This window comes from Microcaecilia unicolor, chromosome 2 (assembly GCF_901765095.1).
Source record: "Microcaecilia unicolor chromosome 2, aMicUni1.1, whole genome shotgun sequence".
Taxonomy (NCBI): Eukaryota; Metazoa; Chordata; class Amphibia; order Gymnophiona; family Siphonopidae; genus Microcaecilia; species Microcaecilia unicolor.
In genome coordinates, this window is record NC_044032.1 from 406,802,285 (window position 1) to 406,819,589 (window position 17,305).

The 17,305-nt window shown below is 41.4% G+C and overlaps 1 protein-coding gene across 5 annotated transcripts in view; it reads left to right on the plus strand.

Annotated features, from left to right (window-relative positions):
- Nucleotides 1-17,305, plus strand: part of LOC115461098 (probable E3 ubiquitin-protein ligase HERC6) — a 165,510-nt gene that overhangs the window by 60,080 nt on the left and 88,125 nt on the right. For all 5 annotated transcript variants that reach the window (XM_030190673.1, XM_030190674.1, XM_030190675.1 and 2 more), the window contains 2 exons: nucleotides 14,304-14,403; nucleotides 16,663-16,852. In XM_030190673.1, the coding sequence (XP_030046533.1) occupies nucleotides 14,304-14,403; nucleotides 16,663-16,852 (290 nt within the window). The remainder of the gene's footprint in view (nucleotides 1-14,303; nucleotides 14,404-16,662; nucleotides 16,853-17,305) is intronic.

The following is a 17,305-nucleotide window of genomic DNA, read 5'->3' on the forward strand; positions in this document are numbered from 1 at the left end:
TTGGGGGGGGGGGGGTAAGTAACTTAGCTAGGTTAAAGGGTGGATGAGCTTGATGACGGGCTCAAGATGCTGGTGGAGGAGTCAATCAGTAGGGAAAAATGAGTACAAGACTTAAGCTACTAATGAAAATTTGACACTGAAATTGAAGACTTGCAGAATTATTCCAGGAGGAGCAATTTACAGATAGAGGATTACAAGAGTTGTGTGGAAGTGACGAAGGAGGTGTCATGCAGTGCTTAGTAAGAAGGATCTGAGAATATGGGAATGCAGAGTTAAAAAAAACTGACAGAGCACACCAGTCTGGGGTTGGAGGTTAATACCTCCCGGAAGACATTATCTTTTGTTTGCACAACTATGCAGTTAAGAGCAGATAGCTGGAATTTGCAGTCCCTTTAATTGCTTTGAGTGGAGGGATCATCAGGTAACCATTTACTTTGCTTGGCACAGGCCACATTGCAGAGGCACTGAACTTAACAGTGTCGCCAAGTGTTGTTTATCTATACATTCCTTCTGTACTTATTCCCTACGCTGTCTATTAAAATGTTCTATTACATATTGTGTTGACTTTGTAAGTAGTATACTATGCCATACTTTATATTTGAATATTTTTACTGCTGTAATTGCCTATTGCTCATGTTTTATTTATTCTTACTGTACACCGCCTTGAGTGAATTCCTTCAAAAAGGCAGTAAATGCAAATAAATATCTGTACAAGGCTCCAAGATTTGGCTAAAAACACAGGAAAAGCATAGGAAGGGTTGAATTTGCCCTTGCATGAAGCTGGTTTGATCTCCAGTTTGCTGAACCTGTCTGAGGAACAGCCTGATAGTCTGCCCCCCAGCTGCAATAGCAAAAGGTCTCAGCTAAGTGGAAGATGTGTCAGCAGGTTGAGAAATGATGGGGAAGAACAGAGAACCTGAATTTGGGTATATGGAAGGAGAGAGATCTTAAAATGATGTCAGCAGTAAGGATCATTTTCTTTTCTTTCTTTTTGTGTTTAAGTTGTTATATTGGTTTTTGGACTGCTTAGTACAGCTTATTCTTAACTAGTAAAAAAGGCCCGTTTCTTAACGCAATGAAATGGGCGCTAGCAATGTAATGAGTTCCTGCCATTAATGTTTCCACGGTTGTATTCTGAATATAATTGTTTTTTATACATGTGTAAGATTTCTTTATATAGGATATTTTTTGTGTAAACTGTGTTACAATGTGGTAAAAGTTTTCCTTGTTCAGGCCCTTCAATCAGTTTAACAATCACATCAGAAGAGCTCCTTACTCGTGAGAATGCAACATACAGTTGCCCATGGTAGAGACTGAGAGTGACAGTGTGTTTTACAGACAGTGTAAGAGAGAGATACACAGAGTGATTGAGTGTGTGTGATGTCTGTATGTGTGTGAGTGACAAAGTGATTAAATGTTTGTCTTCCCTTTTGTTCTGTGCACTTGCCTCCACTGATGTTCGTACCTCCCTGTATATGATTGTTTGTTAGAGATTCAATCCATTCCACTTCCCTCCTTCAAGTTCCGCTCTGTCTGATTGGTTCTTCGTTCCTGTGATGTCGCATTTGTTTGCTTGGCAACTATGCAGCGTTCCGTTTCCTCAACGTGAGGGCGGGGACAGTGAGAGCCAATGAAACGCTGAACTACAGACTTAAACCCTACACTGCCACAGTGCCACGGAGTCAGCTTCAGAATGTTGGAGGTGCTTTTTATTATATAGGATATGCTTTAATTAGGACCATTCCTGTACATATTTCCATGGGGAGGTACTATAAGGTCAATCTCAGGAACCCTATTTAGAGGTCTAATTTGGTGGATTGTTCAGTTCAAATGCAGAAGAGTATTCTGAGATTTTACACAGGAAGAAGTGAAAGGCACTCTGTTTTTTGTAGAAAAACTCAAAATGTGCCATCTAAGAACTTGGTTCAGGTGTTGAGGTGAAGAGTAACAATCTTGTCCCATTCTCTTTCACCCACATTCCTTTTTACTATATTAATACTAGGTCTGTCATTAATAAAACTCAACCGATCTGAGATTTTATTTATTTATTTTAGAAGTGAAACAGCCTGGTTTTCTAGCTTTAACAGAATCTTGAATCCCATTGGTAGATGATCCTAGAATAAATGAGCTTTTTCCGGCTGGTTATAAAATTGTCCACCTTCCCAGAGCAGATAAATAGGGTGGTGGGCTACTTTCAATATATAGAAACTTTTTAAATATTAAAATCTTAGTGCCTAGTTTACAAAGGCTTGTTAGTGTTTTTAGCATGCGCTAAAAATTGGCGCATGCTGTGTAGACTTAGAGTACATGCCTTAAAATATGACAATCATACCCCCCGCCCTCCCCCCCTTCCCCATCCATTGGTGTGTACAATAACCTATGATCAGTCCCCCATCTCCCTCCCTACGCCTCCCTCCCCCTTCGCATTACATCGACATGGAGTTCAGAATTAAGCTGCGAGCTCTTCCCGCCAATGACTGAATGTATAGGTCCCATATATCCCAGAATTCTTTCTTATGTTTAGCTGTATTCCGGCCCCCTCTCGCTTCCAGCACCATCAACCCATGAAATACATTCCTCCATCCCCAAAATGTGGGAGAATCCTCCTTTATCCAATGTTGCAAGATACAGTGCTTCCCTGTGATCAAGACTTTGTGCATAAATAGGTATTCTACCCTTCGGAGTGTTGTCCTACCCCTTTCCAGTCCCAGGACTATGTCCTGTGGTCTTAGATAGATCTCCTTCTTTAAAATAGTCCCGCTATATCATCTCTGTATCTTGTTCCAGAATTCTGTCACTAATGGACATGTATACAGCATATGTAATATTGATGCATCCTGTTCTTCACATTTGAGACACTGAGGCAGTTCCAGGCGGCCAGCATAGCATGCCTGTTTAGGGGAAAAGTATATGCCCTTGTTAGAATTCTAAATTGAATTTCTCTGTGTCTTGCACAATGTGTATATGCAGTTATCTCCTTCAACCTTTGTGCTACCACTCCCTCCCGCACATGCATCTGTAACTCTTCTGCCCACCTTCTCTCTATATCTTTATATGTCCTAGGTGGATGGATTCCACCTAAAGCTTTATAAATCCCTGAAACTGTAATCTGGCTGCTCTCCGATGGCAGGAAAAAATTCTCCACCATTCTGTATACTCCCCTATAGTCACCTCCCATTTTATGTAGTGGGGCCTATTCACTAGTGTGTGATAATACAGTTAGCATGTGTAAATGTGGTAGCACATTTTGGTAAATATAGCACCTTGTTATGTTGAGAACTTTTGTTAAGTGCTCCATTTCAGTGTGGCTACTTGCCTAACACAGGAGCTGTCCAAACGGTGGTGCTGAACAGTAGCGAAATGCAGTTTAATAGACCTCTAGGCTTTATTGGTCACTCTTGTTTGTTGTGGTATAATTAGGGATGGATTATGGGTGTGTTGGGCCCTGTATGATACCTTTGCCCATACAACTTTGAATAGGTGCCTCTGTAGGCTTGGACTGTGGGCAGCTCCGCCTCCACCTCAATTTGCCATTGAGTGTAATATTACAATTACTGTTGGATTATTTGTAGTAAATAATTAGCAGATTTTAGTACACACAGCTTCAGCTTTAGAAATGTTAATTTCTTTCTTCATCTCTCTCTCATTCACCCCTGAATAATTCACTGCTGAGTCACTTTAAAGTTGAAGTAACAAAACATCTGTTTACTCACAGTTTGTAGTTAGATTATAATCAGACAGGCTTATATATACATATTACTATACATTTGTATTATCAGCTCCTTCCATGTGCTTAGATGGTAATGGATGCTCACACCACCATAGATCCTCTCAGGTTAGGAGAGATCATGAGCTCCATGTGCTCCATGTGCTGCATGTGCTGCATCTAACCCCCACAGGAAGTTGCATAGCTGTGTGACCTCTCTAAGTAATTCACATCAGAGGTCACAGAGTAATCACAGAGAAATAATAGGTGACAGGCAATGCATGTAAAATACAATACATTCCAACAAACCCCTTCTCATGCATAACTGTCATGCAATTATTTATTCATACAAAGTCCAAGCTTTATACGCAGATTCACAAAATGTTCTCTGGGTAACGGTTTGGTCATGATGTCAGCTGTCATCTCACTGGTGTGACAATAGTGTAGACTGATGACCCCTTCTTTTGCCAACTCTCGCACGTTGTGGTATTTCGTTGCGATGTGCTTGGTGCGTGACTGAACCTTGTCATTCTGTGACAGTCGGATGCAGCTCTGATTATCTTCCATTAACTGGATTGGTCTCTTTTCAGCTATTCCGAAATCCAGCAAAAGTTTTTCAATCCACATCAGTTCTCTGCACGCTTCCGATACGGCCACATATTCAGCTTCTGTAGAAGACAAACTCACAATACTTTGTTTATGACTGGCCCATGAAATTTGTACATTTCCATACATAAACACATATCCACTTGTGGATTTATAATTAGAATGATCCCCTGCCCAATCTGAATCACAGTAACATATTAGTTTTGGATTACTATTGGCTGAAATCTTTAATTTACAATCAATGGTACCCTTTAAATACCTTACCATCCTTTTAACTGCAGTCCAATCTGATTTGGTAGGTGAGCTGACCCTTCTGCTCAAAATTCCTACTGCATTTGCTATATCAGCCCTGTATGTGGTAGTTAGATATAAAAGCTTACCTATGGCTGATCTATATTGGATGTTATCTGGTAAAGGTTCTCTTACTGTTTCATCATTCAGAAAATCAGTGATCATGGGAGTGCTTACAACTTGGGCATCTTGCATACCTAAACTTCAATAAGCTCATTTATTTCTGCTTCTGGCTTAGAAGATAAGAACCATCATTTTGTTTCTCAATTTCTATACCAAGATAGTATGACACATTTCCAAGTTCTTTTATCTCAACATTGTGGTTTAAACACTTTACAATGTCCTTGTACTCTTGCTCACTTTCGCTTGCAATGAGCAGATCATCAACAAAAGCTAAAATGTATGCATATTGTCCATTTGTGCACCTAGTGTACAAGCATTTATCTGCTTCACCTTGCTTAAATCCTAAATTTGTCAATATTTCATGCAATTTGTCATTCCAACATTTTGCACTTTGCTTTAATCCATAAAGACCTTTGTTTAATTTACACACTAGCTGTCTTTGTTTGTATTTATGAAACCTGTTGGTTGTTCCATGTACAAGTCTTCAGTTATATCTCCGTGAAGAAATGCTGTTTTCACATCAATGTGGTTGACTTGCATGCCTTTTGAGACTGCAATGCTCAGAAGTGTTCTGATTGTCGTGTGTTTCACTACAGGTGCAAACACTTCATCAAAATCTTCTCCATATTTTTGAAGATATCCCTTTGCGACTAATCTTGCTTTATACCTTTCCACTTTTCCTTGTGCATTCCTTTTTAACTTGAATACCCATTTGCATCCTATAGCTTTCTTGCCAGGAGGTAATTTTGTAAGAATCCAAGTATTATTTTTATCCAATGCATCAATTTCTTCTTGTGCAGCTTTATGCCATTCAGCAGCTTCTTCTGCTGACATTTTCTCAATCTCATCCCATGTTAAGGGCTCTTGAGCTTCTGCTGACTTTGTTAGGTAAGACAGTCTTGGGGGTGGAACACCTTTGTTTTCCCTGGATGAGCGTCTGACAACAGGTTTGTCTGACCTTTCCGCATCCTCTAAATCTGAGAGTCCTTCTCCAATTGATTCCCCTTCTCCAACTGTACTGTCTTCTTCAATGATCCTTTCTGTGTCTGTTTCCTCTGCCTGTTCCTCGTTAGATACAGATGAGTTGCTTTCAGACATCTGCCTTGGTATGGCATTTATATACACTGGCATGTCTATTATGGTTCTAGTTTCATATTCTGGATGATAAGGCTCATCTGGGATAATCCAGCCTTTATCAACCCTTTTGTTTTCATCAAAATATGTAACATGTCTTATGCCAACAATGCCAGTTTTCAGATTCAAAATTCTATATCCTTTGTGTCCTGGAGCATAGCCAACTAAAATGCCCCTTTCTGTTGTGGAATCCAGCTTATGCCTTCTTTGCTTTGGTACATGAGCATATGCTGTACTTCCAAATGTTCTTATGTGTGACAGGTTTGGCTTCCTACCATGCCATGTCTCATGTGGTGTGCGCTCAGCGCCTTTAGTTGGCATTCTGTTTTGTAGGTACACTGCTGTGAGAATTGCTTCCCCCCATAGTCTTTTAGGGAGATTGCTATCTGACAGCATACATCTGGTCATTTCCACAAGTGACCTAAATTTTCTCTCTGCAACAGAATTTTGCTCTGGTGTATAAGCTACTGTTGTGATATGCTGAATGCCTTCTTGTTCTAGAAATGTGCGCATGCTTTGTGAAGTGAACTCACCACCATTGTCGGTCTGAAGAACCTTTGGTTTTCTTTCAAATTTATTGCTCACCATGGCTACGTATTTCTTCAGCATGTCTGTGACTTGACTTTTCTCTTTCAGCAAATAGGCCACACAATATCTAGAGAAATCATCCAAGAATATTAGCACAAATCTGTTATTTCCAATGATGGGATATTAAACGGTCCACATAAGTCACTGTGTATTAAGTCCAGTACTTTATTACTCCTATTTCCTGTGTATGCAGGAAATGAGGGTCTCACACCTTTTTGAGTAACACAGTCTATGCATTTCTCCATTTTACCAGCATCTGCACTTATCTGAATGCCAGTGGCTAGTTGCTTACTGTGAAGATCCTGGATCACCTTAGAATCACGATGTCCCAGGCGGCGGTGCCAGATTTCCAGACTACATTTACCATCATTCTTCCTTACTTGCGCCATATGTGAGGCTTCACCTGAAATGCTCAGTTTATAAACATCATTATGCATAAAAGCTTCAGCATACACTTCATCATTTTTAGAGATTGTGCACTTACTGTTTTCAAAATGAATCACAAATCCCTTCTTATCTAATGTAGATACACTAAGCATATTGCAAACTGCTTGGGGAATATACAAGACATCACTTACAGGAATTTCTTTAACTTCATTAGACACTTTGCATTTTAAGAATCCAATACCTTTTGCTTGGATCTTAGCAGTCCCTGCGTTTGCAGTTTTAAGAATACCTTCCTCTGGACACATTTCCTGAAAGAAATCCTTACAATTGGTTAAATGGCATGTGCTCCCTGAATCCAAAATCCAAGTACTTTCATTTGAATTATTATTTACCATAGTCAAAGATTTTTCTGCCATTAGAAAGCCCTTGTGTTTATCTTTGTCCTTCATACATTTCCTGGTTTGAAAATTCTTTAGTTCCATTGGCTTAGGTGAGCTAGAGGGAGTGTTTTGTGTTTCCTTACACCATTTAGATACATGTCCCTCCTTTCCACATGAGTAGCAAATCAGCTTGCCCTTGGGTGGAGTTTTCCCATAGCTCCGCCTTCCTCTGTTCTTTGCCAAGAAATTTGTTTCATTTCTCTCTGACTGACTTTGAGAACACATCTCCTCAGAATCATTTATTATGCATTCCTGCCTTAGTTTTGATGTTGTCTGTTCAAAAGATTGCCCTTCAATGGCCTCATTTACAGACCTAAAAACATCAAACTTCTTTGATAGTGAGGTAAAAAGAAATGCTCTTTTCAATGCATCACACATGGGAATTCCAGAAAGTTCTAACTTTTGAAATGAAGACATAAGATGCATAATGTGATCATTACATTTACTTTTATCCCTTAATTTGGTTTCATTCAACTCTGCCAGCCAAATTGGTTGCTGCTTTGCATATGTAGTTGCATACATAGTTCTCAGTTTATATAAAATGTCCTTTGGTGTATCTTTTCCCTCCACTAATATGGCTTGTTTCTCTGAGAGAGCTTCCAAAAGCATGCACTTCACATAATAGTTTGCATTGTCCCATTCAGCCATATTTTCAGCTGTTCTGTCTTGGTCTAAGCATATATTTAATCTTTTTGCTCGAAGGAGACATATGAATCTTAGTTCCCACTGCTGATAATTAAACTCAGTTAATCTAGGCACCTTGAGAGAATAGAACAATGGTGAATTTCCTCCCTCAGCCATTTTCTTAGCCTTCTGTCTGCTGTGTGGGGGGAGAGAGAGACAGACTGAATCTTTCCTTTAAAACTTAAGAGAAAAATGTGGCCTTTTTTTCTGCCTGGTAATATTTCTCTTCTTTTTCAATTCCTGGCCCCTGGGCCATAACCCTTTTGTTGGATTATTTGTAGTAAATAATTAGCAGATTTTAGTACACACAGCTTCAGCTTTAGAAATGTTAATTTTCTTCTTCATCTCTCTCTCATTCACCCCTGAATAATTCACTGCTGAGTCACTTTAAAGTTGAAGTAACAAAACATCTGTTTACTCACAGTTTGTAGTTAGATTATAATCAGACAGGCTTATATATACATATTACTATACATTTGTATTATCAGCTCCTTCCATGTGCTTAGATGGTAATGGATGCTCACACCACCATAGATCCTCTCAGGTTAGGAGAGATCATGAGCTCCATGTGCTCCATGTGCTGCATGTGCTGCATCTAACCCCCACAGGAAGTTGCATAGCTGTGTGACCTCTCTAAGTAATTCACATCAGAGGTCACAGAGTAATCACAGAGAAATAATAGGTGACAGGCAATGCATGTAAAATACAATACATTCCAACAATTACGAACATTTAGAGGGTAACTTTCAGCCAGTGGCAGTCGGTGTCTTTTTAAATGCTGATCGCTTCAACTGAAATTATGTCCGGAAATTCAATACTGAGCTATATCTGTACCAGCATTAAATATCCAGGTATATACAGACAGCTGGCACTTAACCAAATAAGAGCCAATTTTCAGCACTTAACCAGATAATTTAAACAGAACAAAAAGAGGATTGATACTTATGCAGTCCTATTTGCCCAGTTAACTTAGCCGGTTATGGGCTGAACATTGGCACTTATGTGGTTAGTGTGAGTTAACCAGATAAAAGTCTCTCTTAAGCAGTTAACAATTGCATATTGATCCGTTTTCACAATGTTGTACTTGACACGCCTCTGAGTTGAACACGTTGCAGTTCCTGGAGTCTATGCCAGCGGTAAGGGAATTCTTGGCTTGCATTGCAACATCTCAGGAAACTGGGTGAGTATTGGAGAACTCTTTGGAGACGTAAGCTCTTTGCAGATTAGAGGGGTTCTTTGTTGTCTCCAGTCCTCCTTGAAGTGGCTTGTTATGGCGGCTTTGATCTTGTAACTGGAAGTCTTCGCTAGATCTTGGATTTGTGACTATGTACTACAGCCAGATTGTTTTTGGACATCATTGGCTGGGATCCATCTTTCTCTCTCTTTTTTACACTTCTCCAGAGCACCCTTCTTTTTTTAATGACTGCATTAGGACAAATAATGGCCACCAGAGAGTTTTAATCTAGCTCTGTACTTTCGCTGTTGTAAAGGCCTCATGTTTAAGTGTTCTGCTGGTTTGCTTTGTTTTTCTTTTAAATACTGGTACTCATGTTACAGTTCGGTTGGGGAGTAAGAGTATGCTGTGAATACATTTTCTTTATTATGGACATGGTTGACAATCTGAGTGATAGTTTCTGGTTTGCCTTTTCTTTTTTTCCCCCTCAGAGTGCCATGCTTTTTTTTTTGCTTTGTACATTTGGACACACAATGGCCACCAGAGAGTTCTAACCAAGCTCCATATGTTCTGCTGCTATAAAGGCCCCATCTTTATTAGATGTTCTGCTGGTTTGCTTTTTTTTTTTTTAATGCATTGGTACTCATGTTGTGTTTCAAGGGGGAATAAGAGTATGCTGTGAATACATCTTTTTTTTTTTTTTTTGGTCTCTTGCTCGACAATCTGAGTGACACTTTCTGGTTTGCAATTTTTTAAAGTACATGTGAAAAGTTACAACAAGAGAGTTGTGGGGATATCCCCCCCTTTTTCTGAGGGGGCTTGGGAAGGTGGGGAGAGGAGGGGGTTAAGGGGATATTAAGTGATCACTCCCCATTGGGGAAGTCTGGGATAGGGATGTGTTGGGGGGACTTTGGATTTTGTTTTTTTTTGTTTTTTTTCCCTTTTATGGATAAATGGGGACAGATGTGAATGGGAGGGGGAGAGACAGGAGGGGATAGGGGCAGGGATCTGTTTGGGAAAGTAGAGGAGGCTGTGAAGTGTCTGACCATGCTATGATTTGGTTGAAGCTGTCCTTAGAAACTTCTGATTTTCAGAGGGGCTGTGGAAATTTCCTCTGGACCTATATCAGGATGAGGCCTTCCATGAATTTCTTTTGGCAAAGTGGATGTAACCGATCCCATGAACAGGAGCTGCTTCTGTACAAGCATGGGAACAAAATGGCAAATTATTAGCTTGAATGATGTCACGGTTGTGGCCGTGACCTTATGTTCAGACCTACTGTTGCTCTGTGACCTCTCCAGTCTGCCTTTTTTCCTATTGTTCTTACTGTAAGCCAAGCCTCGCTTTGCTCTCCCTGTTTCTGCTTCATTTCCTACTTGTGACATCATCAGCAAGTCCTTTATAAGCACCTGGGAACTATCATGTTTTGCCTTTGCAAGGGGTCTCTTAATTTGCCTCTGTTACCTGTATAGGTCATATCTCTGGTTGGCTTTGTTCCTCAGAGGCTTGCACCTGAAGGTCAGTTCTTGTTTCTTTGTCTTGTGTTTCAATGCTTTGCTTTGTTTCTGTGTGTTTGCTTTTGTACCTTGATCCTGAAGGCCTGGCTCTAGAGCCACACCCTGCCCTCGGTGTCTGTATCTGTTTAACTCTATCTTTGGCTCCTGCTTTTAGTCTAGCCCTGCTTTTGACTCTTGCTATAGCCAAGCTCTGTGTTTAGCCAAGCTCTGTTCCTGTTTCCCCTGTTCTGTTTCCTGTGTGTGTAGTTCTTGTCTGTTAATTCTGAGAGTCTGTAGAAGCCAGCATTGTCCCTAATTACCTCACTGCTATGCAGGTGTGTCTTCTGCCTCTCAATCTGGCCTCTCCCTTTCCAGATGTGGATGCTGGTAAGCACTTTGCTTCTTTGTTTTTGTCTTCCCTTACTCTGCTTAATCCTTTGCCTGCTATATTTGCTTCCTGGCTCTTGAGCTCTGTTTCTGCTAAGTTCTGTTTCTGTTGTGTTTGAGCCATGTCCTGCCCCTGTTGTGTGTTTGAGCTAGTTCTGTTCCTGCTCTCTTTCAAGCCATGTCCCTTTCAATATCCTGTTCCCTGTCAAGCCATTTCAGACTCCTGTTCCAGTGAAGCCAAGTCCCTTTCAGACTCCTGTTCCAGCCAAGTCCGTTCCAGAATCCTGTTCCAGCCAAGCCAAGTCCGTTCCAGAATCCTAAATCCTGTCCCTGCCTTGCCTGTCTAGTTGTGCTTTGTCTTCTCTCTTTCAGTCTAGTCCTGTCCAGATCCAGTCCTTGCCTTGTCCTTGTCTTGCCCTTTTCTGGACCCAGTTTTAATCTACTTCTGTGTTTTGCCTTGTCCTGTCTGGGTTCCAGTTCTGGCCCTTGCCTTCTTTTCCGTGCCTTGTCTGGATCCGGTTCTTGTGTTGTCCATTGTGTTTAGTTACTTCTGTTTTGCCTTGTTGAGTCTGTTAGTTTATCCTAGTCCTGTCTGTTCTGATTCCTGCCTTTGCCAGCCCAGCTGATTTGTCTGCCAAAGCTCCAGCTTTGGTCCAAGGGCTCACCATTCCTGATAGTTGTGACAAATGATTAGGTTATGTGAGGACCCAAAGAAAATTTTGAAAATGCAAAGGAACGATGGCACTTTGGTTCAGTCTGATGGGGAGATCTGTCATCTTTTTAAAGCATTTTATGAGCAGCTGTATTCATACCCCCAGAGTTGGTACTAGAAGGGGATGGCTATTTGTCAAGTGTTGACATCCCTCAGCTAGGATCTCTTGAACTCTTCTATTGGTTGGAGGAGGTCATATGGGCGATTCAACAGGGTGCGCTACATAAAGCACCTGACCCTGATGGGCTACAGGTGGAGTTCAATAAAATTTTGCAAGCGCCTGACCCTGATGGGTTTAATAAAATTTTGCAGGGTGGTAACTCCCTAACTTTAGTAGCTGTGTTTTAATCATATCTACCATTAGATAGTTCCATCTACTTTAACTTTGGCCCAAATTATAGTTCTCCCAATTCCTGGGAAGGACCCTCTCCTGCAAAAGTCTTGTAGGATTCATATGGGACTGTTATACTGTCATGAATGTTCTGAAGATCCTGGCTTCTTAAAGCATCTTTGTTTTCCTTGTTTCTGGAGTCTGTGGTCCGTTTCCCACTATTCTTTTGCTTCCATATAAAAGTACATCAGGAAAATAAAACTTCATTTTTAATAAGCTTTGACGTGGAGAAAGCCTTTGATTTACGTTAGGTGGGATTTCACGTTTCAAGTTCTGGAACGATATGGACTAGGGGGGACATTTTTGTCAGGCAATTAGGTCAGCAGGCTAGAGTGCTGGTTAATGGGAAAATTTCGGAGGACTGTTACCTAAAGAATTGAGAAACAAGTGTCTCTTGAGACCCCTAAAATAGCTCTGGAAAGCTTCTAGTAAGGGGTGGGGTGTAATGCTACTTGTATTTCTTACTACCAGTCCGTGGCCATGGTGACTTTGTTCCTGGCTTAGAGAACAGTTTTTCTCACAGGGGAGGGTGAGGGTTTCTCTCTTGAACATTTTTTGACACCTGAGGGAAGGCTGCTATCTTTATTTATTTATTTTTTTAATGCTCTTCCTCCTCTCGTGAGGGGATGTGGGGGTGCCTTTTTTACCTATTGTTACTTGTCTCACTATGCACACTCTTTAGACCTTTAGTGACGCCCCTTGGTGCCTTCTTTGATGGAGTGTCAGATGACAGAGTAACTCAATCCTAGGCTTGCATAAGACCCTCTAATCGATGAATCTGGCTAGGGATTATGGACTTTTGCAACGAACTTGGGAGTGTGAGGTAGCATCCCCACTGGAGTTGTTGAATTGCCCTTGTCTGGTGAAGGGAGTTCCAGTGGTGGCTCATAGTGCTGACTATCGGGAATATCAGTTTATGATTATACATAGAGCTTATTTTTCTCCCCAGAGGGCTTTTAAGGCTAGGATTGTTGCCTCCCCAGATTGTTCAGTGTGGAGCAACGGAAGGGACCTTATTTCATGTATTTGGGCTTGTCCTAAAATTGCCTTCTTTTGGGAAGTAATTTCTGTGTATCTTAGCCATTAAGTTCTCAAATTATACTTTTGCACCTTGGATACTACATTGTGAGTATGATATGGGAGTATGAGGCAGGGGGTCTAAAATATTTTTCTCTGTAAAGTGGCTATGGTGGGGAAGAAGTGCATTCTCCAGCAGTGGGTAGTCCTGGGCAGTTCATCGCACTGGCAATGGGGTAATCAGCTGCATACTCGTATGCTGTGGGAGGCCAAGAGGCGCACTTCACAAACAAGCGCTCTAAGCGTTTCTTGGCAATATGGTCTGCTTATGTTCGTACTGTTTACCCACAAGTTAGGAGTATGGTTCTCAAGCTACACCTTACTGCTTAACGACGCTTCTTCAAGGGACTTGTTTTATCCCTAAGCCACATTTCTATAGGGTTCTTCAACAGTGGAAGGGGGGAGTTCAGGTGGGGTTGGGGAGAGTAGTGGGGGATGGAAGGGGCCTAGAGATTTTGGAGGTTGGGGTGGGATGGGTTGGATCGAGGAGGAAGGCTATAAGAGCACAAGCCTTCCTCCCTTTCTGAGGGTGGGACTATATTGTGGAAAAAAGTTTATTCTGCAGAGTTTCAAGGGTGTAGTCATTTTTTTGAGTGTTCTGCGGCTGCCTGTTTATTCTCTAGTTGATGCTGTTACTATGTACGATTGATTGGAATATTGTATCCTTGCCATTTTGTATTAACTAATAAACATATTTAAAAAAAAATTAAATAAGCCTAAAATTCCATTGCCAGGACAGTTGTACATGTAGATCCCTGCAAATTCACAATTGAAAACTTACACTGATGGACAGCTGCTTAGGCACATATGGTGCTGCTGTATTCCTTATTGCAAGGAAGACCTAAAAAGATATGCAAAAATAGTTTAGAAACTCTCCTCTACCTTGTACATCTAAATGGTCCACTTGTTCCCTTGTTTGTGTCAGTAGTGTACAGAATAAGAAACAAGGAGATTGGGCCATCATATTGGTTATCTGATTGGTTGGTTGCTTCTTTATTGCATTGTGATTGGTAAATATGTACCGAGTAGAAAATGTTTAGAATTCACAGAAATCTGGTATTACAGGCTGTTTAAAATCTTGACATCTTAAAACATTTGCTCCTCTAGTTATGACTGTCCTCCGGAAACCAGCTCCATTAATGTTGATCCAAAAGCTGCAAGAGAAACGTTTGATGAACTGACCAAACAGGACTGGATTGCTGCTACGGTAATCATCTTAAGTGTTTTTCCTATGACATGTGACCTTTCATCTTTCTAAACAACTCTTTTTATGGCGACACACTTAGATTTCAGGCACAAATTAGGCTGTTAGAGGAAATGTTTTCCATGATAGCCACACTTGACATAAAATAAAGCAATGCCTGTGCAGAGAGCATATATGGGCAGGACAGGAAGATTTTTTCCATAGGCATTGCAAGACAGGAAGTGTGCCATTGTGTTTTGAGGTTCATATTCTCGAACAGTCAATGGGGGTAATATTCAGTGGTGTCGGTCATTATAATTTAAATGTATATTCAGCACCACTATATATATTTATTTACTTATTTGGATTGCGCTCCTAACATTTTTTTCAGTACTAGGTCAAGGTGAGCTACATTAAGGTACTTGATATTTATGTGTCCCTGGAGGGCTCACAAGCACTGTTCCCTCTAAGCTGGGGTGGAATCCTCCACCTACAGCCCTGCCAGTGGGGGGGGTGCCATTTCACTATTATATTTTCAATATTGAGGGACAGGCAAGCTTTGCAAGACTCCCGGCAACCTGTCTTTCCTAGTGATTGAAAACACAGTATTAAAGCACCACCCCCCACTGGCAGTAATGCAGTTGGAGGACTCCCGCTCAACTTAGAGGGAACAGTGCTTGTTACAATCTAAGGTGCCGATGCTCAGAAGCAAATGCAGGTGCCAGAGGCCATTGCTACCGTAGAATGCACAGATGGCTCTAGTGCGAGGAGCAACGAGTGCATCGATGGATACCTCAAATAGCATGCAAATACCATTTAAATTAGGCAATTTGGTATCTCCTGTGATGCTCAACGAAGAGCGCCCTGAGCAAGGGTGCCCTTAACGGCCGGGAACCTAGTTCCAGCTTGGAACTGACATTGTGTCTGAAGAGGCACCAGTATACTGCATAAAAATCTTTTTAATAGCCGATGAAGACACAATCATACACAACACATTCCTTTCTCTAAAAGGAAAATCTTGCAGCTACATCTTAAAAGGTATTTTCATTTCTCTGTCACATCTCATTGCTGCATTAGGGTCATTTATACAAGCTCAGCTGAGATCTTACAGGAAAGCACTGTCGGAAAGAAACGGAGAAGCCAGCTAACTTTTGAAGGCCGGATCAATTCCCATTCAGCTCTACTTAGGCAGCTCTGCCTCCTCCTTCTCCGCCCCCACTCTGGAGTTCTGGGCATGTGCTTAAAAACTGTGCTTGGTGCACAACTCTGAGCGCCTGCGCCACACAAAATCCTCTCCCCTAAACTCCCTAGTGCTCAATGCTAACAGTGCGCCTAAATTTGCATATAATTAATGTTGAGCATTAGGGAGCTCCTGCCATGCTGATCCGGCAGTATTTTTCAGGTGCTATTTTGAACATCTGCCTATAAGTTTGTAGCAGAGGCAGTGGAGGGTTAATAGACAGATGCCAAAACTCTGGTGCTGTTCCAAACAGCGCAAGAAAAATACCACCGGATCAGCGCAGTGAAGGAGCTCCCTATTGCTGAACGCTAATTATATGCAAATTTAGGTGCTCTTTTAGCATTGAGCATTAGGGAGTTCAGTGGTGGGAGGATTGTACATGGTGCAGGTGCTTAGAGTTGTGTGCCAAGCAGAGCTCTTAAGAGCATGCCAGGGGCTGCTGAAGGAATACAGCAGTCATGACACAAAGATGTCTCAAGTGGGACAGAGATCCCTCTCTCAACCTGGCAGCAAGGACCACACCTGATGACTCGCAGCCCAAACGAACTGTAGTATCATGATCTGGACCTAGGTCAATGATGCAGCATCAATGCCCTGCATCTTTCCCTTTCTCTTGTCAGTCCCCAAAGGGCAGAGGTAAACCAATTGGAGAAACAAAGTGCAGAGCAAAGAGTATCCTACTCAGCTGATGCCATCTTAGGCTCCCCCTCCTGATTTGCCACAAAACTCTTTTGCTTGTTACCTTCTGATCACTCATCAGCCTTATTTCTCCCCCTCCCCCCACAAGACTATAATTGGTATGCTTCTATGGTTCACTTATATTTTTAATATTGCCATCTACCTCCTGAAACCTAGTCAAAACATGTATTAGGCTAGTCCAATAAAAGACCTATTTATATTTTTTAGAGGTGAGTTATTGTCTTTTTTTTTTTTAATTATCCCTTATTTCTCTGCGTTTGCAAAGTACTTGCATGGTTTTTACTGTTTCATCAATAACATCATGGGACTTTGAGTGAGCTTTTCCCCATTTGTCTTTGTCACAGATAAGTTATTGCTTGCAAGAGCATCTTCTTCCTGCTCTTCCATCAGTTGCCTCTTATCGTGAGGCTTTGTCTATCTTCCTCCTGCTCCCACAGTGTTCTGTGATGCATGAAGCAGAGAAATGTGTGGCTTTAGTAATTCCGTTTGCAGATGCTGTTAATAAACTGAGCCGGTCTTCGTTCAGCACTCTAGGTAAGATTAAAAACTCATTCTCATTTTGGTTCATTTGAATCTGTAGTACCCTGCCCAAGGCAAAACTACAGAAGCCCTCTGATGCAAGATCACTTAGGGGTGTGTATACTGACCTGCATTATTTTCAGAAGGTTAGCACAGGTGTAACCTTTATAACATATGTGGTAAATGCTGATGTAAGTGTGATTTACCATGGTAGTGTTAGCAGAATGTGGGCATGCTAAAATGGCTGTATTTAACCAAAGTATGACCATTTCAGTGTAGTTGCATTTTACATCACCCCCATACCCCTGTACTGATCAGCTTTGAGAATTTGGGCCAGTTAATACAGGAGAGCCCCAAAAATGTTGGTTTTGCCAGTGATCCAGCATTAGAAAAAAGCATGGGCCATGTAAGCAGAACCTGCCCTGCCCTGTCCGCAGTCTTTCCTCAGCCTCTTTCTTGTGGCTTCTT